Source organism: Panulirus ornatus, chromosome 18, assembly GCF_036320965.1.
Source record: "Panulirus ornatus isolate Po-2019 chromosome 18, ASM3632096v1, whole genome shotgun sequence".
Classification (NCBI taxonomy): Eukaryota; Metazoa; Arthropoda; class Malacostraca; order Decapoda; family Palinuridae; genus Panulirus; species Panulirus ornatus.
The window spans coordinates 45568433-45590818 of record NC_092241.1 but is presented as its reverse complement, the minus strand read 5'-3'; the positions used below and the strand labels follow the sequence as shown (position 1 = coordinate 45590818).

Sequence of the window (22386 nt, the reverse complement as noted above, 5' to 3'; positions counted from 1 at the left end):
ATGGGAGGGTATTGATTGAGAGGGTGAAGGCATGTACAGAGCATGAGATTGGGGAAGAGCAGTGTGGTTTCAGAAGTGGTAGAGGATGTGTGGATCAGGTGTTTGCTTTGAAGAATGTATGTGAGAAAACTTAGAAAAGCAAATGGATTTGTATGTAGCATTTATGGATCTGGAGAAGGCATATGATAGAGTTGATAGAGATGCTCTGTGGAAGGTATTAAGAATATATGGTGTGGGAGGCAAGTTGTTAGAAGCTGTGAAAAGTTTTTATCGAGGATGTAAGGCATGTGTACGTGTAGGAAGAGAGGAAAGTGATTGGTTCTCAGTGAATGTAGGTTTGCGGCAGGGGTGTGTGATGTCTCCATGGTTGTTTAATTTGTTTATGGATGGGGTTGTTAGGGAGGTAAATGCAAGAGTTTTGGAAGGAGGGGCAAGTATGAAGTCTGTTGTGGATGAGAGAGCTTGGGAAGTGAGTCAGTTGTTGTTCGCTGATGATACAGCGCTGGTGGCTGATTCATGTGAGAAACTGCAGAAGCTGGTGACTGAGTTTGGTAAAGTGTGTGAAAGAAGAAAGTTAAGAGTAAATGTGAATAAGAGCAAGGTTATTAGGTACAGTAGGGTTGAGGGTCAAGTCAATTGGGAGGCGAGTTTGAATGGAGAAAAACTGGAGGAAGTGAAGTGTTTTAGATATCTGGGAGTGGATCTGGCAGCGGATGGAACCATGGAAGCGGAAGTGGATCATAGGGTGGGGGAGGGGGCGAAAATTCTGGGAGCCTTGAAGAATGTGTGGAAGTCGAGAACATTATCTCGGAAAGCAAAAATGGGTATGTTTGAAGGAATAGTGGTTCCAACAATGTTGTATGGTTGCGAGGCGTGGGCTATGGATAGAGTGGTGCGCAGGAGGATGGATGTGCTGGAAATGAGATGTTTGAGGACAATGTGTGGTGTGAGGTGGTTTGATCGAGTAAGTAATGTAAGGGTAAGAGAGATGTGTGGAAATAAAAAGAGCGTGGTTGAGAGAGCAGAAGAGGGTGTTTTGAAATGGTTTGGGCACATGGAGAGAATGAGTGAGGAAAGATTGACCAAGAGGATATATATGTCGGAAGTGGAGGGAACGAGGAGAAGAGGGAGACCAAATTGGAGGTGGAAAGATGGAGTGAAAAAGATTTTGTGTGATTGGGGCCTGAACATGCAGGAGGGTGAAAGGAGGGCAAGGAATAGAGTGAATTGGGGCGATGTGGTATACCGGGGTTGACGTGCTGTCAGTGGATTGAATCAAGGCATGTGAAGCGTCTGGGGTAAACCATGGAAAGCTGTGTAGGTATGTATATTTGCGTGTGTGGACGTATGTATATACATGTGTATGGGGGTGGGTTGGGCCATTTCTTTCGTCTGTTTCCTTGCGCTACCTCGCAAACGCGGGAGACAGCGACAAAGCAAAAAAAAAGAAAAAAACTTTTTTAAACATAGGTGAAAGAACTGAAAAAATTATCAGGGCATTGACACTGGATTGTTGCTCATATGAAGACCAGTAACTGGTGGGCAGTGCACTGAATACAAATTTTGATTTGTAATAAGTCTTTATAAACTAAAACCAAAATCTGATAATCACTAGTACACATAGGAAAGTAATTTTCATGTTGTGTTTCATCTTTAAATTCATGTGGGCCACTGATAAGCCTAGAATATAATGCAGTAAACCAATTTATGTAATTACATGACAGGAGAGGCAGACATGGCATTTAAAGAATTCTGCCTTGAAAGCTGGAAAAGAAAGAACCTTAGGACAGAGGATAAAAACTTAGAGTTTGAGGTGAGGAAGTATAGAAGAGAAGAATGCCAAGAAAATAGGTATGAGGAAAGAGGAGTGTGGGATGACATGAATGTAGAATGCTGGCAAGAGAAGGAAAATTTTCCATCAGTTCTCACCAGATCCAAAAGCAAAATGATAGCTGATATGAAGATGGAGAACAGGGAGTGTTTGATTTCAAGTGGTAAGTAATTTATTTAGTAATTCTTTATTGATTTATAATTGTTATTGTTATTAGGTGGGTAGGAGAGTAAGAATTCTACCCATATATCTCCAGCTTACCATAACAAGAGTAGGAGATGGGGAGGCTGGAAACTCTCCCTGCTTATATTATAGTATCACTTCGAAAACAGGAACAGGAGGAGAATCGAGTAGTGATTATTCTCCACAAAGGCTCAGGCTAGGGGTGTCTGAATATGCTTGTATGTGCAGTAACCTGGATGAGAAAGAAATAGATGCTAGATTGATTACAGAATCCTGTATGTTTTGGTTTTGAGTGAAATGAAGGGGAAGGGGGTAGAACAGTTTGGGAATATTTAGCAGGTAAAGTCTAGGGTTTGTGTAATGATGATAACAAACTAAAGAGGAGTGATAGAGGAGCTGTGGTACTGTTGAAGAGTATAAATGACTTTAAGACTGTTGTGGGTTATAGTATTTTAATCATAATTACCCCAGGATCATTTTTTCCCAAAAGAGTCTTAGTATTACCCAGGGCCTCTTTCTAAAGGCTCCTGTGGCTCAAAGCTGTGCTACTTCTAGTGAGAAGTGAGAGGAGTGAGTCGTTTTTCATCGAGACTGTACTGTTGATGGTACAGCCTCTCCAAATGTGACTTCATTTGTGGTGTAACTTGCAACGTCTAGGTCAAGACAGAAATAAACTGTGAGTGGTGTGTGATTGTTATTACTTATGCACCTGATAAATAAGATGAGTGCTTTTTGAGTGTAGCTCATTAAGTCCTTCAGCAGTTTTGATGCAAGGGATGAAATCATTGTGTTAGGGATATGAATGCAAGCATGGCTAATGTGGCAGTTGAGGGTATAACTGTGTGTGTGTGTGTGTGTGTGTGTGTGTGTGTGTGTGGGTGGGGGGGGGTGTTATATAATCCTTGTTGGAAATGGAAGTGGAAAAGAACTCAAGTAATTTTGTGCTGAGATAGGAGTGATGATGAGGAATATTTGGTTTTGGAAAAGATGCATAAGAAAGCAGAGGAGTATATAGAAAGGTAAGGTCACTGTCTCATGGCAGAAATGGAAATGTTTAATGGTATAGTAGTTCCAGTGGATGTGTATGGGTGCGAGGCATAGACCCTAGATAAGAAAACACTTGTTGGAAATGGAAGTGGGAAAGAACTCAAGTAATTTTGTGCTGAGATAGGAGTGATGATGAGGAATATTTGGTTTTGGAAAAGATGCATAAGAAAGCAGAGGAGTATATAGAAAGGTAAGGTCACTGTCTCATGGCAAAAATGGAAATGTTTAATGGTATAGTAGTTCCAGTGGATTTGTATGGGTGCGAGGCATAGACCCTAGATAAGAAAACATGAAAGAGGCTGGATTTATTGGCAAAAAATGTTTGAGGACAAAATATGGTGTGAGGAGGGATGAATGAATAAGAAATAGTAGAATGGAGAGTAGATATGATAGCAGAAGAGGGAATGGTGAAACATTGTTGACATACGGAGAGGATGAGTGGAGACGCTACTAAAAGTGTATACATGTTGGATGTAGAGGGAACAAGGAGAAGGGTGAAACCAATGAGGAGGTGGAAGGATGGTGTGAAAGATGCAAAGAGGGTGTGAAACGTGTGGGATTGAGCAACATGGAGTGATGTGATTTGCAGGGGTGACGCTTTTAGTAGGGTTGAGAGACAAGTTGATTGGGAGGTAAGTTCGAATGGAGAAAAACCGGAGGAAGTGAAGTGTTTTAGATATCTGGGAGTTGGTTTGGCAGCGGATGGAACCATGGAATCAGAAGTGAGTCACAGGATGGGGGAGAGGGTGAAAGTTCTGGGAGCGTTGAAGAATGTGTGGAAGGTGAGGGCATTATCTTGGAGAGCATAAATTGGTATGTTTGAAGTAATAGTGGTTCCAACAATGTTATATGGTTCTGAGGCATGGGCTATAGATAGGGTTGTGCGGAGAAGGGTGGATGTTTGGAAATGGAATGTCTGAGGACAATATATGGTGTGAGGTGGTTTGATCAAGTAAGTAATGACAGGGTAAGAGTGATGTGTGGCAATAGAAAGAGTGTAGATGAGAGAGCAGAAGAGGGTCGTTGAAATGGTATGGTCACATGGAGAGAATGAGTTAGAAAAGATTGACAAGGAGGATATATGTGTCATAGGTAGAGGGAATGAGAAATGGGAGACCAAATTGGAGGTGGTAAGATGGAGTGAAAAAGATTTTGAGCAATTGGTGCCTGAACATACAGGAGAGTGAGAGGCATGCAGGCAATAGAGTGAACTGGAACGATGTGGTATACTGGGGTGGACGTGCTGTCAATGGATTGAACCAGGGCATGTGAAGAATCTGGGGTAACCCATGGAAAGTTTTGTGGGGCCTGGATGTGGAAAGGGAGCTGTGGTTTCGGTGCATTACACATGACAGTTAGAGACTGAGTGTGAACGAACGTGGCCTGTGTTGTCTTTTCCTAGCGCTGCCTTGCACGTGTGTGTGTATGTTTGTGCTGTTTCATGTGTGGCTGGGTGGCGACAGGAATGGATAATGGCAGCAAGTATGAATATGTACATGTGTATATATGTATTGTAAATGTCTGTGTATGTATATGTATGTATACGTTGCGGAAGATGAAAGCCGGCAAGGCAGCAGGTTTGGATGGTATTGCAGTGGAATTTATTAAAAAAGGGGGTGACTGTATTGTTGACTGGTTGGTAAGGTTATTTAATGTATGTATGACTCATGGTGAGGTGCCTGAGGATTGGCGGAATGCGTGCATAGTGCCATTGTACAAAGGCAAAGGGGATAAGAGTGAATGCTCAAATTACAGAGTTATAAGTTTGTTGAGTATTCCTGGTAAATTATATGGGAGGGTATTGATTGAGAGGGTGAAGGCATGTACAGAGCATCAGATTGGGGAAGAGCAGTGTGGTTTCAGAAGTGGTAGAGGATGTGTGGATCAGGTGTTTGCTTTGAAGAATGTATGTGAGAAATACTTAGAAAAGCAAATGAATTTGTATGTAGCATTTATGGATCTGGAGAAGGCATATGATAGAGTTGATAGAGATGCTCTGTGGAAGGTATTAAGAATATATGGTGTGGGAGGCAAGTTGTTAGAAGCAGTGAAAAGTTTTTATCGAGGATGTAAGGCATGTGTACGTGTAGGAAGAGAGGAAAGTGATTGGTTCTCAGTGAATGTAGGTTTGCGGAAGGGGTGTGTGATGTCTCCATGGTTGTTTAATTTGTTTATGGATGGGGTTGTTAGGGAGATGAATGCAAGAGTTTTGGAAAGAGGGGCAAGTATGAAGTCTGTTGGGGATGAGAGAGCTTGGGAAGTGAGTCAGTTGTTGTTCGCTGATGATACAGCGCTGTTGGCTGATTCATGTGAGAAACTGCAGAAGCTGGTGACTGAGTTTGGTAAAGTGTGTGGAAGAAGAAAGTTAAGAGTAAATGTGAATAAGAGCAAGGTTATTAGGTACAGTAGGGTTGAGGGTCAAGTTAATTGGGAGGTGAGTTTGAATGGAGAAAAACTGGAGGAAGTGAAGTGTTTTAGATATCTGGGAGTGGATCTGGCAGCGGATGGAACCATGGAAGCGGAAGTGGATCATAGGGTGGGGGAGGGGGCGAAAATTCTGGGAGCCTTGAAGAATGTGTGGAAGTCGAGAACATTATCTCGGAAAGCAAAAATGGATATGTTTGAGGGAATAGTGGTTCCAACAATGTTGTATGGTTGCGAGGCGTGGGCTATGGATAGAGTTGTGCGCAGGAGGATGGATGTGCTGGAAATGAGATGTTTGAGGACAATGTGTGGTGTGAGGTGGTTTGATCGAGTAAGTAACGTAAGGGTAAGAGAGATGTGTGGAAATAAAAAGAGCGTGGTTGAGAGAGCAGAAGAGGGTGTTTTGAAATGGTTTGGGCACATGGAGAGAATGAGTGAGGAAAGATTGACCAAGAGGATATATGTGTCGGAGGTGGAGGGAACGAGGAGAAGAGGGAGACCAAATTGGAGGTGGAAAGATGGAGTGAAAAAGATTTTGTGTGATCGGGGCCTGAACATGCAGGAGGGTGAAAGGAGGGCAAGGAATAGAGTGAATTGGAGCGATGTGGTATACCGGGGTTGACGTGCCGTCAGTGGATTGAATCAAAGCATGTGAAGCGTCTGGGGTAAACCATGGAAAGCTGTGTAGGTATGTATATTTGCGTGTGTGGACGTATGTATATACATGTGTATGGGGGTGGGTTGGGCCATTTCTTTCGTCTGTTTCCTTGCGCTACCTCGCAAACGCGGGAGACAGCGGCAAAAAAAAAAAAAAAAAAAAAAAACGTTGAAATGTATAGATATGTATGTATGCGTGTGTGGGCGTTTATGTATATACATATGTATGTGGGTGGGTTGGGCCAATCTTTCATCTGTTTCCTTGTGCTACCTCGCTAATGTGGGAGACAGCGATTAAGGATGATAAAAAAAAAATTATGATTATTATTATTATTATTATCATCATTATTATTATTATTTATCCCTGGGGAGAGGGCAGAAAGAATACTTCCCACGTATTTCCTGCATGTCGTAAAAGGCATCTAAAAGGGGAGGGAGCTGGGGCTGATAATCCTCCCGTCCCATTTTTGATTTTCCAAAAGAAGGAACAGAGAAGGGGGTCAAGTGAGGATACTCCCTCTAAGGCTCAGTCCTATGTTCTTAACGCTACCTCACTAATGCTTGATGAAAAAAGATTATTATTATTACAAAGGCAAAGGGGATAAAGGTGAGTTTTCAAATTTCAGAGGTATAAGTTTGTTGAATATTCCTGGGAAATTGTATGGGAGGGTATTGATTAAGAGGGTGAAGGCATGTACAGAGCATCAGATTGAGGAAGAGCAGTGTGGTTTTAGAAGTGGTAGAGGATGTGTGGATCAGGTGTTTGCTTTGAAGAATGTATGTGAGAAATACTTAGAAAAACAAATGGTATTGTATGTAGCATTTATGGATCTGATAAAGTTGACAGAGATGCTCTGTGGAAGGTATTAAGAGTATATGGTGTGGGAGGCAAGTTGCTAGAAATAGTGAAAAGTTTTTATTGAGGATGTGAGGCATGTGTACGAGTAGGAAGAGAGGAAAGTGATTGTTTCCCAGTAAAAGTTGGTATTCGGCAGGGGTGTGTGATGTCTCCATGGTTGTTTAATTTGCTTATGGATGGGGTTGTTAGGGAGGTGAATGCAAGTGTTTTGGAGAGAGGGGTAAGTATACAGTCTGTTGTGGATGAGAGGGCCTGAGAAGTTAGTCAGTTGTTGTTCGCTGATAATACAGTGCTGGTGGCTGATTTGGATGAGAAACTGCAGAAGCTGGTGACCGAGTTTGGTAAACTGTGTGAAAGAAGAAAGCTGAGAATAAATGTGAATGAGAGCAAGGTTATTTGGTACAGTGGGGCTGAGAGACAAGTCAATTGGGAGGTAAGTTAGAATGGAGAAAAACTGAAGGAAGTGAAGTGTTTTACATATCTGGGAGTGGACTTGGCAGCAGATGGAAGCATGGAAGCAGAAGTGAGTCACAGGGTGGGGGAGGGGGCGAAGTTTTTGGGAGCATTGAAGAATGTGTGGAAGCGAGAACATTATCTTGGAAAGCAAAAGTGGGTATGTTTGAAGGAAAAGTGGTTCCAACAATGTTATATGGTTGCGAGGTGTGGACTATAGATAGGGTTGTGCAAAATAGGGTGGATGTGTTGGAAATGAAATGTTTGAGAACAATATGTGGTGTGCGGTGGTTTGATCGAGCATTTAATGAAAGGGTAAGAGAGATGTGTGGTAATAAAATGAGTGTGGTTGAGAGAGCAGAAGAGGGTGTTTAAAAATGGTTTGGTCACATGGAGAGAATGAGTGAAGAAAGATTGACAAAGAGGATATATGTGTCAGAGGTGGAAGGAACGAAGAGAAGTGGGAGACCAAATTGGAGGTGGAAGGATGGAGTGAAAAATATTTTGAGCGATCGGGGCCTGAACATGCAGGAGGGTGAAAGGCGTGCAAGGAATAGAGTGAATTGGAATGAAGTGGTATACCGGGGTCAACGTGCTGTCAATGGATTGAACCAGTGCATGTGAAGCGTCTGGGGTAAACCATGGAAAGTTTTGTGGGGCCTGGATGTGGAAAGGGAGCTGTGGTTTCGATGCATTATACATGACAGCTAGAGACTGAGTGTGAATGAATGTGGCCTTTGTTGTCTTTTCCTAGCGCTACCTCATGCACATGCGGGGGTGGGGTGTCATATCATGTGTTGCGGGGTGGCGACAGAATGAATAAAGGCAGGAAGTATGAATTATGTACATGTGAATATATGTATATATGTATGTATATATGTTTATATTGAAATGGATTTGTATGTAGCATTTATGGATCTGGAGAAGGCATATGATAGAGTTGATAGAGATGCTCTGTGGAAGGTATTAAGAATATATGGTGTGGGAGGCAAGTTGTTAGAAGCAGTGAAAAGTTTTTATCGAGGATGTAAGGCATGTGTACGTGTAGGAAGAGAGGAAAGTTAGTGGTTCTCAGTGAATGTAGGTTTGCGGCAGGGGTGTGTGATGTCTCCATGGTTGTTTAATTTGTTTATGGATGGGGTTGTTAGGGAGGTGAATGCAAGAGTTTTGGAAAGAGGGGCAAGTATGAAGTCTGTTGGGGATGAGAGAGCTTGGGAAGTGAGTCAGTTGTTGTTCGCTGATGATACAGCGCTGGTGGCTGATTCATGTGAGAAACTGCAGAAGCTGGTGACTGAGTTTGGTAAAGTGTGTGAAAGAAGAAAGTTAAGAGTAAATGTGAATAAGAGCAAGGTTATTAGGTACAGTAGGGTTGAGGGTCAATTCAATTGGGAGGTGAGTTTGAATGGGGAAAAACTGGAGGAAGTGAAGTGTTTTAGATATCTGGGAGTGGATCTGGCAGCGGATGGAACCATGGAAGCGGAAGTGGATCATAGGGTGGGGGAGGGGGCGAAAATTCTGGGAGCCTTGAAGAATGTGTGGAAGTCGAGAACATTATCTCGGAAAGCAAAAATGGGTATGTTTGAAGGAATAGTGGTTCCAACAATGTTGTATGGTTGCGAGGCGTGGACTATGGATAGAGTTGTGCGCAGGAGGATGGATGTGCTGGAAATGAGATGTTTGAGGACAATGTGTGGTGTGAGGTGGTTTGATCGAGTAAGTAACGTAAGGGTAAGAGAGATGTGTGGAAATAAAAAGAGCGTGGTTGAGAGAGCAGAAGAGGGTGTTTTGAAATGGTTTGGTCACATGGAGAGAATGAGTGAGGAAAGATTGACCAAGAGGATATATGTGTCGGAGGTGGAGGGAACGAGGAGAAGAGGGAGACCAAATTGGAGGTGGAAAGATGGAGTGAAAAAGATTTTGTGTGATCGGGGCCTGAACATGCTGGAGGGTGAAAGGAGGGCAAAGAATAGAGTGAATTGGAGCGATGTGGTATACCGGGGTTGACGTGCTGTGAGTGGATTGAATCAAGGCATGTGTATGGGGGTGGGTTGGGCCATTTCTTTCGTCTGTTTCCTTGCGCTACCTCGCAAACGCGGGAGACAGCGACAAAGCAAAAAAAAAAAAATTTTATTTTATTTTGCTTTGTCACTGTCTCCCGCGTTTGTGAGGTAGCGCAAGGAGACAGACGAAAGAAATGGCCCAACCCACCCCCATACACATGTATATACATACACGTCCCCACACGCAAATATACATACCCATACATCTCAATGTACACATATATATACACACAGACATATATACACATGCACACACTTCACACTGTCTGCCTTTATTCATTCCCATCACCACCTCGCCACACATGGAATAACATCCCCCTCCCCCTCATGTGTTCGAGGTAGCGCTAGGAAAAGACAACAACGGCCCCATTCGTTCACACTCAGTCTCTAGCTGTCATGCAATAATGCCCGAAACCACAGCTCCCTTTCCACATCCAGGCCCCACAGAACTTTCCATGGTTTACCCCAGACGCTTCACATGCCCTGATTCAATCCATTGACAGCACGTCGACCTAGGTATACCACATCGATCCAATTCACTCTAGTCCTTGCCCGCCTTTCACCCTCCTGCATGTTCAGGCCCCAGTCACTCAAAATCTTTTTCACTCCATCTTTCCACCTCCAATTTGGTCTCCCACTTCTCCTCGTTCCCTCCACCTCCAACACATATATCCTCTTGGCCAATCTTTCCTCACTCATTCTCTCCATGTGCCCAAATCATTTCAAAACACCCTCTTCTGCTCTCTCAACCATGCTCTTCTTATTTCCACACATCTCTCTTACCCTTACATTACTTACTCGATCAAACCACCTCACACCACATATTGTCCTCAAACATCTCATTTCCAGCACATCCACCCTCCTCTGCACAACTCTATCCATAGCCCATGCCTCGCAACCATACAACATTGTTGGAACCACTATTCCTTCAAACATAGTCATTTTTGCTTTCCGAGATAATGTTCTCGACTTACACACACAGTTCTCGACTTCCACACATTCTTCAAGGTTCCCAGGAATTTCACCCCCTCCCCCACCCTATGATTCACTTCCGCTTCCATGGTTCCATCCGCTGCCAGATCCACTCCCAGATATCTAAAACACTTTACTTCCTCCAGTTTTTCTTAATTCAAATTTACCTCCCAATTGACTTGACGCTCAACCCTACTGTACCTAATAACCTTGCTCTTATTCACATTTACTCTTAACTTTCTTCTTTCACACACTTTACCAAACTCAGTCACCAGCTTCTGCAGTTTCTCACATGAATCAGCCACCAGCGCTGTATCATCAGCGAACAACAACTGACTCACTTCCCAAGCTCTCTCATCCCCAACAGACTGCATACTTGCCCCTCTTTCCAAAACTCTTGCATTCACCTCCCTAACAACCCCATCCATAAACAAATTAAACAACCATGGAGACATTACACACCCCTGCCGCAAACCTACATTCACTGAGAACCAATCACTTTCCTCTCTTCCTACATGTACACATGCCTTACATCCTCGATAAAAACTTTTCACTGCTTCTAACAACTTGCCTCCCACACCATATATTCTTAGTACCTTCCACAGAGCATCTCTATCAACTCTATCATATGCCTTCTCCAGATCCATAAATGCTACATACAAATCCATTTGCTTTTCTAAGTATTTCTCACATACATTCTTCAAAGCAAACACCTGATCCACACATCCTTTACCACTTCTGAAACCACACTGCTCTTCCCCAATCTGATGCTCTGTACATGCCTTCACCCTCTCAATCAATACCCTCCCATATGATTTACCAGGAATACTCAACAAACTTATACCTCTGTAATTTGAGCACTCTTATCCCCTTTGCCTTTATACAATGGCACTATGCAAGCATTCTGCCAATCCTCAGGCACCTCACCATGAGTCATACATACATTAAATAACCTTACCAACCAGTCAACAATACAGTCACCCCCTTTTTTAATAAATTCCATTGCAATACCATCCAAACCTGCTGCCTTACCTGCTTTCATCTTCCGCAGAGCTTTTACTACCTCTTCTCTGTTTACCAAATCATTCTCCCTAACCGTCTCACTTTGCACACCACCTCGACCAAAACACCCTATATCTGCCACTCTATCTTCAAAATACTCACTCCATCTCCCTCTCACATCACCACTACTTGTTATCACCTCCCCATTTGCGCCCTTCACTGAAGTTCCCATTTGCTCCCTTGTCTTACGCACTTTATTTACCTCCTTCCAGAACATCTTTTTATTCTCCCTAAAATTTGATGATACTCTCTCACCCCAACTCTCATTTGCCCTCTTTTTCACCTCTTGCACCTTTCTCTTGACCTCCTGTCTCTTTCTTTTATACATCTCTCACTCATTTGCATTTTTTCCCTGCAAAAATCGTCCAAATGCCTCTCTCTTTTCTTTCACTAATAATCTTACTTCTTCATCCACCAACTTCTTCATCCCACCACTCACTACCCTTTCTAATCAACTCACCTCCCACGCTTCTCATGCCACAATCATCTTTTGCGCAATCCACCACTGCTTCCCTAAATACCTCCCATTCCTTCCCCACTCCCCTTACCTCCTTTGTTCTCACCTTTTTCCATTCTGTACTCAGTCTCTCCTGGTACTTCCTCTCACAAGTCTCCTTCCCAAGCTCACTTACTCTCACCACCCTCTTCACCCCAACATTCTCTCTTCTTTTCTGAAAACCCATACAAATCTTCACCTTCGCCTCCACAAGATAATGATCAGACATCCCTCCAGTTGCACATAAGTATACGTATGTAAGTAGAAGAGATGGCCAGAGAGCATTATTGGATTACGTGTTAATTGACAGGCGCACGAAAGAGAGATTTTTGGATGTTAATATTGAAATGTATAGGTATGTATATGTGCGTGTGTGGATGTGTATGTATATACATGTGTATGTGGGTGGGTTAGGCCATTCTTTCTAAAACATGGTCAAAGGGTGAGTCATGGCGGTCAAGAATCCAGGCTGTGGAAATGAGTTATATGAGAGGAACATGTGGTATGAGTAGATGGAATTAAGAAAGTAATGAGCGGGTGTATGACAGACTTGGTATGGCAAGGAATGCAAAGGATATGAATTGTGGAGTGGTAGAGTGGGTGAAAAGTAATACTTTGAAGTGGTTTGGACATGTGGAAAGAATACAAGATGGGGACTTTACAAGGAGGTATAATGACTGAATTAAAGGGGTTGATGTGAGAAGAAAACCATCTGTGACATGGGGGAAAATAGAATTGAAGAGAACTAGAGGGAGAGAAATGGTAATTGAATGCATGGAATGGCGTACGTGAGGGAGGCATGTCAAGACAGGCATTAGTGGAGATGTGTTTATCCTACTCATGATGTAGATTTTTAGGCATTCTTTGGCAATGCAACTATAAGGTTTCTTTCAAAATCCAACAGGTTCTAAAGTAAGGAGCCAGGAGCCAGGAGGAGCCTTGCCTTCATCTGCTAGAAAGGTTGGTAATGCAGTAACAAACTTGATCTTTATCGGTTGACACTCAAATGACAAAGTAAGGAATGGAGTAGTAAAATGTTGACTAACTCATTGATCTCATTTATATTATCGTATATCATCCCTTCATGGTTTTTCATTAAACTTCGCTGTTCATGTAATTTGTTCCCTCGTCACTTTTTTTCATGTGTCAATTTTCATGCAGTCTCCAGTGATGTTTACAGCATATATTCCACTCACCTTCATCGTTCTTATGAACACTTGATGAAATATGAATAAATTTTTTTTATATATTCCTCTCTTTAGCAAAAGACTATTATTAACAAAATGACTTTGTCACATCAGGTGAAGATGCCCCACATAAAAAACAATTCTTTGTCACTTCAGGTGAAGATGTCCCATGCACAGCATTATCATGCTACAGAGCCCTCTCTCTTTCTCTGTTAGGTGGTTGGTTACTTATTTAGTGGCATTAATCAGGTCCCATGCACAGCATTATCATGCTACAGAGCCCTCTCTCTTTCTCTGTTAGGTAGTTGGTTACTTATTTAGTGGCATTAATCAGTGCTTCATTTGTGGCTACAGCTGGAAAATCTAATATATCAGATGATTTGGCAGTACCGTTCTGAGAAAGTGCAATAGTTTGCACTTTTGTGGGTGGGAGACTCTGTGTCTTCTTCAGAGCAGCATATGCCTTTCTTAAGCAACTTACTGCACTGTCATCAGGAAGTCAGCAAAGGATGTTCATGGATGAGAGGGCAAATGGATGTGTATGGGCCAGGTTTAGGATGCATGGTTGGGATGAGTGTATGCCTAGGTGCAAGGTTAGGTATGTTTATATGTGAAGGAAATTGAATTAAACATGTTGCTGTTGATCTGTGTAGAATCTCCATCTTAGTTTCCTTTGAAATAGCATTGCATTCATTTGCTAAAGCAACTAGCTTGTATTTAGCCTTTTATTTTATATGATTGCTATAAACTGCCTATTTGCTAAGGCAACTAGCATGTATTTAGACTTTTAGTTTATTTTTTTAATTTTTTTTTATTTTTTTTTTTTTGCCGCTGTCTCCCGCGTTTGCGAGGTAGCGCAAGGAAACAGACGAAAGAAATGGCCCAACCCACACTCGCAAATATGCATACCTACACAGCTTACCATGGTTTACCCCAGACGCTTCACATGCCCTGATTCAATCCACTGACAGCACGTCAACCCCGGTATACTACATCGATCCAATTCACTCTATTCCTTGCCCTCCTTTCACCCTCCTGCATGTTTAGGCCCCGATCACACAAAATCTTTTTCACTCCATCTTTCCACCTCCAATTTGGTCTCCCACTTCTTCTCGTTCCCTCCACCTCCGACACATATATCCTCTTGGTCAATCTTTCCTCACTCATTCTCTCCATGTGCCCAAACCATTTCAAAACACCCTCTTCTGCTCTCTCAACCACGCTCTTTTTATTGCCACACATCTCTCTTACCCTTACGTTACTTACTCGATCAAACCACCTCACACCACACATTGTCCTCAAACATCTCATTTCCAGCACATCCATCCTCCTGCGCACAACTCTATCCATAGCCCACGCCTCGCAACCATACAACATTGTTGGAACCACTATTCCTTCAAACATACCCATTTTTGCTTTCCGAGATAATGTTCTCGACTTCCACACATTCTTCAAGGCTCCCAGGATTTTCGCCGCCTCCCCCACCCTATGATCCACTTCCGCTTCCATGGTTCCATCCGCTGCCAGATCCACTCCCAGATATCTAAAACACTTTACTTCCTCCAGTTTTTCTCCATTCAAACTTACCTCCCAGTTGACTTGACCCTCAACCCTACTGTACCTAATAACCTTGCTCTTATTCACATTTACTCTTAACTTTCTTCTTTCACACACTTTACCAAACTCAGTCACCAGCTTCTGCAGTTTCTCACATGAATCAGCCACCAGCGCTGTATCATCAGCGAACAACAACTGACTCACTTCCCAAGCTCTCTCATCCCCAACAGACTTCATACTTGCCCCTCTTTCCAAAACTCTTGCATTCACCTCCCTAACAACCCCATCCATAAACAAATTAAACAACCATGGAGACATCACACACCCCTGCCGCAAACCTACATTCACTGAGAACCAATCACTTTCCTCTCTTCCTACATGTACACATGCCTTACATCCTCGATAAAAACTTTTCACTGCTTCTAACAGCTTGCCTCCCACACCATATATTCTTAATACCTTCCACAGAGCATCTCTATCAACTCTATCATATGTCTTCTCCAGATCCATAGATGCTACATACAAATCCATTTGCTTTTCTAAGTATTTCTCACATACATTCTTCAAAGCAAACACCTGATCCACACATCCTCTTCCACTTCTGAAACCACACTGCTCTTCCCCAATCTGATGCTCTGTACATGCCTTCACCCTCTCAATCAATACCCTCCCATATAATTTACCAGGAATACTCAACAAACTTATACCTCTGTAATTTGAGCACTCACTCTTATCCCCTTTGCCTTTGTACAATGGCACTATGCAAGCACTCCGCCAATCCTCAGGCACCTCACCATGAGTCATACATACATTAGATAACCTTACCAACCAGTCAATAATACAGTCACCCCCTTTTTTAATAAATTCTACTGCAATACCATCCAAACCTGCTGCCTTGCCGGCTTTCATCTTCCGCAAAGCTTTTACTACCTCTTCTCTGTTTACCAAATCATTTTCCCTAACCCTCTCACTTTGCACACCACCTCGACCAAAACACCCTATATCTGCCACTCTATCATCAAACACATTCAACAAACCTTCAAAATACTCACTCCATCTCCTTCTCACATCACCACTACTTGTTATCACCTCCCCATTTGCGCCCTTCACTGAAGTTCCCATTTGCTCCCTTGTCTTACGCACTTTATTTACCTCCTTCTAGGACATCTTTTTATTCTCCCTAAAATTTAATGATACTCTCTCACCCCAACTCTCATTTGCCCTCTTTTTCACCTCTTGCACCTTTCTCTTGACCTCCTGTCTCTTTCTTTTATACATCTCCCACTCAATTGCATTTTTTCCCTGCAAAAATTGTCCAAATGCCTCTCTTCTCTTTCACTAATAATCTTACTTCTTCATCCCACCACTCACTACCCTTTCTAATCAACCCACCTCCCACTCTTCTCATGCCACAAGCATCTTTTAGTTTATATGATTGCTATAAACTGCCTTTTTGCATTTCAGATGGATCGACAAATGATAAAACCTGCCTCCAACTCAAAAAATAACTATTTTGATAAATTCTACGGTATAAGATCTGTGTCTCAGGACGGTGAGTTTTTTTTATCATTATGTTAGCATTCTCAAAGTTGTGATTCAGGAGCATTTTTCTTTACTTCATGAAAATGTTTCCATGACTGTATCCTGCTGTGATAATATGGGTATTAATGAAAATGATATTTTTTTTATACATAGTTACTTCTCCCTCCTTACTAAAGTAGCATCAAGAGCAGGTGAATAGGGCCTAATTTGTACACATCCTCTCTTTGGCTGTCATGTGTAATGTACTCAGCCTTGAGCCCACCATTCATTTCCAAGCCCCACAGACTATTCCATTTTTTGCCATGACTGCTTCACATGACCTGACATAGCCCACAGCCATTATGGCACCCCAAGTATACCATATCAATCTGATTCATCCAATCCCATGACATGAATGGTCATTGGATTGGATGGCCTTTGATTCTTCCACTACCACAAACAGCCTTTAAAGAACCCATTGTTTTGCTGCTGTTTTGTATTATCATGGGTTCACTTCATTACAGTCTTTAACACTGTTCCCAAGTTCCACAGGTTATTCATTCAAAAGTGGCAACTCTTTTTTCACCCTTGCTCCCTCTCAAACCCTGGACTTTACCCTCTAAACATTTCCTGGGCTCTCTATCCTCATATGCTTCAACTAACTTTTGTTCAAAACCAGAACATCTTGAATTCTGACATCTAATATAGTACCTAGCTATTCCTTTCTTTTAATCCTGGTTACAACTTTACTCATTCAGACTCTCTAGTGTGAGCTTCTGAGTACAAATTCTCTCTTGGTTCCATATTCTGTTCCATTTTTAAAAAGAAATTATACAAGAGTGGAAAGTTAGCAGCTTGTCCCACTTCTTTGTTTTAGTTGCCTCATACAGCATACATGAGACATTTGGGTAGTACTCTCACCCTTCTATCGCAGAGGATATGTTTGATAATTTTATTTTGTGAAGATTTCCTTTGTACCTGTTAAATGTATCTTAGGAAATGTTTCTTTCATTGGAAGCAGATGATGGACATGCAATTTGTGTGTTCCTTTTTTTGTCAGTCTTTATATATCTTGAAGTCATGCAGCTTTGAATGTATTCATCTAAACTTTATGTTTTAATACTTTACAGAAAAGAAAGCAGGTATTGAAAAGGTACGGCATATTTTTGAAAGGGCACGAGAGCGACGGCGAACTGCTATTCTGAACTCTGGGTCCAAGATTTCTCCAGGTAAATTAACTCCTGGCAGAATACTTACTCCCTTGAAAATCTCCCAAAAATCACATGAAAGGACAGGTATATTAAAAACTTTTTTTATTTTTCTTCAGCGAACAAGAAATGATATACTGTATATACATGTTTACAGAAGCCTTATATAATACATCCTAGATGTCTTCAAGCAACCTTTACCCCTTTCCAGCAAGGTATTAGTGGAAACAGACATCAGCAGGTTATTTGACACATCCTCTTACAAAAGATGTTTGACACCAACTAACACAATGACAAAAAGCGGTTGACCAACCTCATAGGAAACATTTTAAGGATCATGGGGGAGTTGTAAGATTAGAGAAGAATTAAGAAATATAAGAAATATAGTTTTTGATTATGAACAGAAATACAGTTTAGTAGGAGGGGATACAGGAGATGCAAAACTATAGCACTGAAGAAGCTTTTTTTTGTGAAAGGCTGTTGAGTTAGAGGAAAGGACTAAAACACACAGAATCTGTTGATGACAGTATTGGGTAGGGAATTGTACGAGCTTTATCAGCAGCCATTCAGATATAGGAAAGAACAAAAACACTGAATCTATTGAATATAGAGGGCATGGAAGTGCAGAAGGATTAATAGAAGCAGCTGGGTAGTTAGAGAAAATGACTAAAACAGAAACTGATGATAGTAGAGGGCAGGAGGGCATACAAGGAGCAGTTTCAGCAGATCAACAGGAGCGATGGAGTTGAATATAAACCTGAGATAAAGCAGAGGTACACAGGAAATTAAGCAAAGTGGTTAAAAGTATAACATGCAACAAAGGAAATAAATATATTTTGAAGGTTTGTTGAATGTGTTTGATGGTAGAGTGGCAGATGTAGGGTGTTTTGGTCGAGGTGGTGTGCAAAGTGAGAGGGTTAGGGAGAATGATTTGGTAAACAGAGAAGAGGTAGTAAACGCTTTGCAGAAGATGAAAGCTGGCAAGGCAGTGGGATTGGATGATATTGCAGTGGAATCTGTTAAAAAAGGGGGTGACTGTATTGTTGACTGGTTGGTAAGGTTATTTAATGTATGTATGACTCATGGTGAGGTGCCTGAGGATTGGCGGAGTGCTTGCATAGTGCCATTGTACAAAGGCAAAGGGGATAAGAGTGAGTGCTCAAATTACAGAGGTATAAGTTTGTTGAGTATTCCTGGTAAATTATATGGGAGGGTATTGATTGAGAGGGTGAAGGCATGTACAGAGCATGAGATTGGGGAAGAGCAGTGTGGTTTCAGAAGTGGTAGAGGATGTGTGGATCAGGTGTTTGCTTTGAAGAATGTATGTGAGAAATACTTAGAAAAGCAAATGGCTTTGTATGTAGCATTTATGGATCTGGAGAAGGCATATGATAGAGTTTATAGAGATGCTCTGTGGAAGGTATTAAGAATATATAGTGTGGGAGGCAAGTTGTTAGAAGCAGTGAAAAGTTTTTATCGAGGATGTAAGGCATGTGTACGTGTAGGAAGAGAGGAAAGTGATTGGTTCTCAGTGAATGTAGGTTTGCGGCAGGGGTGTGTGATGTCTCCATGGTTGTTTAATTTGTTTATGGATGGGGTTGTTAGGGAGGTGAATGCAAGAGTTTTGGAAAGAGGGGCAAGTATGCAGTCTATTGTGGATGAGAGAGCTTGAGAAGTGAGTCAGTTGTTGTTCGCTGATGATACAGCACTGGTGGCTGATTCACTGAGAAACTGCAGAAGCTGGTGACTGAGTTTGGTAAAGTGTGTGAAAGAAGAAAGTTAAGAGTAAATGTGAATAAGAGCAAGGTTATTAGGTACAGTAGGGTTGAGGGTCAAGTCAATTGGGTGGTAAGTTTGAATGGAGAAAAACTGGAGGAAGTAAAGTGTTTTAGATATCTGGGAGTGGATCTGGCAGCAGATGGAACCATGGAAGCGGAAGTGAATCATAGGGTGGGGGAGGGGGCGAAAATTTTGGGAGCCTTGAAGAATGTGTGGAAGTTGAGAACATTATCTCGGAAAGCAAAAATGGGTATGTTTGAAGGAATAGTGGTTCCAGCAATGTTGTATGGTTGTGAGGCATGCTATGGATAGAGTAGTGCACAGGAGGGTGGATGTTCTGGAAATGCGATGTTTGAGGACAATATGTGGTGTGAGTTGGTTTGATCGAGTAAGTAATGTAAGGGTAAGAGAGATGTGTGAAAATAAGAAGAGTGTGGTTGAGAGAGCAGAAGAGGGTGTTTTGAAATGGTTTGGTCACATGGAGAGAATGAGTGAGGAAAGATTGACCAAGAGGATATATGTGTTGGAGGTGGAGGGAACGAGGAGAAGAGGGAGACCAAATTGGAGGTGGAAAGATGGAGTGAAAAAGATTTTGAATGATCGGGGCCTGAACTTGCAGGAGGGTGAAAGGCGGGCAAGGAATAGAGTGAATTGGAACGATGTGGTATACCGGGGTCGACGTGCTGTCAATGGATGGAACCAGGGCATATGAAGTGTCTGGGGTAAACCATGGAAAGTTGTGTGGGGTCTGGATGTGGAAAGGGATTGTGGTTTCGGTGCATTATTACGTGACAGCTAGAGACTGAGTGTGAACGAATGTGGCCTTTGTTGTCTTTTCCTAGCGCTACCTCGCACACATGAGGGGGGGAGGGGGATGGTATTCCATGTGTGGCGATGGGAATGAATAAAGGCAGACAGTGTGAATTGTGTGCATGGGTATATATGTATGTGTCTGTGTGTGTATATATATGTGTACATTGTGATGTATAGGTATGTATATTTTGCGTGTGTGGACATGTGTGTATATACATGTGTATGGGGGTGGGTTGGGCCATTTCTTTTGTCTGTTTCCTTGCGCTACCTCGCAAACGCGGGAGACAGCGACAAAGTAAAATAAATAAATAAAATAAATAAATATTTATTATACTTTGTCGCTGTCTCCTGTGTTAGCGAGGTAGTGCAAGGAACCAGATAAAAGAATGGCCCAACCCACCCACATACACATGTATATACATACACATCCACACACGCACATATGCATACCTATACTTCTCAGTGTGTACATATATATATACAGACATATACATATATACACATGTACATAATTCATATTGTCTGCCCCTTATTCATTCTCGTTGCCACCCCGCCACACATGAAATGAAAACCCCCTCCCCCACATGTGCGTCAGTTAGCGCTAGGGAAAGACAAGAAAGGCCATGAACATATTCATACTTGCTACCGTCACACTTTCTCGTCGCCACCCCACCGTACATGGAAGAATGGCCCAACTCACCCACACACACATGTATATACACAAATGCCCACACATGCACATGTACATAACTACACATTTCAAGGTATACATACATATACATACACAGACATAAACATATTCACGCTTGCTGCCTTCATCATTCCCGTTGCCACTGCGCCACACATAGAATAGTAAAAAAAAAAAAAAGAAAAAAAATGGTAGGCCTAGGAAAAGTCAAAAAAGGCCACATTCGTTCACACTCAGTCTCTTTCTGTCATGTGTAATGTACCGAAACTACAGCTCCCTTTCTACATCAAGGCCCCACAAAACTTTCCATGGTTTTTCCCAGACACTTCACATGCCCTGGTTCAATCCATTGACAGCACGGCTACCCCGGTATACCACATCATTCCCATTCACTCTACTCCTTGCATGCCTTTCACCCTATAGTATGTTCAGGCCCCGATCTATCAAAATCTTAGTCACTCCATCCTTTCACCTCCAGTTTGGTCTCCTGCTTCTCCTCCTTCCCACCACCTCTGACACATATTCACTCTGTCAATTTTTTCTTACTCATCCTCTCCATGTGTCCAAACCATTTCAAAACACCCTCTTCTACTTTCTCAACCACACTCTTTTCATTACCACACATCACTTTTACCCTTTTATTACTTACTCGATCAAACAACCTCACACCACATATTGTCCTCAAACATTTTATTCCCAACACATCCACCCTCCTCCGCACAACCCAACCTATATCCCATGCCTCGCAATCATATAACATTTTTGGAACCACTATTCCTTCAACTATACCTATTTTTGCTCTCAGAGATAATGTTCTCGCCTTCCACACATTCTTCAGCGCTCCCAGAACCTTCGCCCCCTTCCCCACCCTGTGACTCACTTCCTCTTCCATGGTTCCATATGCTGCTAAGTCCATTCCCAGATATCTAAAATACTCCACTTCCTCCAGTTTTTCTCCATTGAAACTTACCTCTCAGTTAACTTGCCCCTCAACCCTATTGAACCTAATCACCTTGCCTTTATTCATATTTACTCTCAACTCTCTCCTTTCACACACTTTACTAAACTCTTTCCCCTTTTAGAAAGTTAAAATACAAGGAGGGGAGGGTTTCTAGCCCCCTGCTCCCATCCCCTTTGGTCGCCTTCTACGACATGCAGGGAATGCGTGGGAAGTATTCTTTCTCCACTATCCCCAGGGATATATATATATATATATATATATATATATATATATATATATATATATATATATATATATTTATTATTATTGTATTATTATACTTTGTCACTGTCTCCTGCGTTAGCGAGGTAGTGCAAGGAAACAGACAAAAGAATGGCCCAACCCACTCATATACATGGGTATGTACATACACATCCACACACACACACACACATATACATACCTATAAATTTGAATGTATACGTATATATACATACATAGACATATACATATATACACATATACATAGTTCATACTTGCTGCCTTCATTCATTCCTGTCGCCAACCTGCCACATGTGAAATGGCACCCCCTTCCCCCCCACATGCACGTGAGGTGCTAGGAAAAGAAAACAAAGGCCACATTCTGTTC

The 22386-nt window shown here is 42.1% G+C and overlaps 1 protein-coding gene across 1 annotated transcript in view; it reads left to right on the top strand.

Annotated features, from left to right (window-relative positions):
- The first annotated feature begins 110 nt into the window (after window positions 1–110).
- The window catches only part of LOC139755048 (uncharacterized), a 106127-nt gene continuing 83851 nt past the window's right edge, over window positions 111–22386 (top strand). Inside the window, exons 1-4 of the mRNA XM_071673046.1 lie at window positions 111–1994; window positions 12949–13004; window positions 16253–16340; window positions 17440–17604. Of these exons, the coding sequence (XP_071529147.1) occupies window positions 1718–1994; window positions 12949–13004; window positions 16253–16340; window positions 17440–17604 (586 nt within the window). The 5' untranslated portion in view covers window positions 111–1717. The remainder of the gene's footprint in view (window positions 1995–12948; window positions 13005–16252; window positions 16341–17439; window positions 17605–22386) is intronic.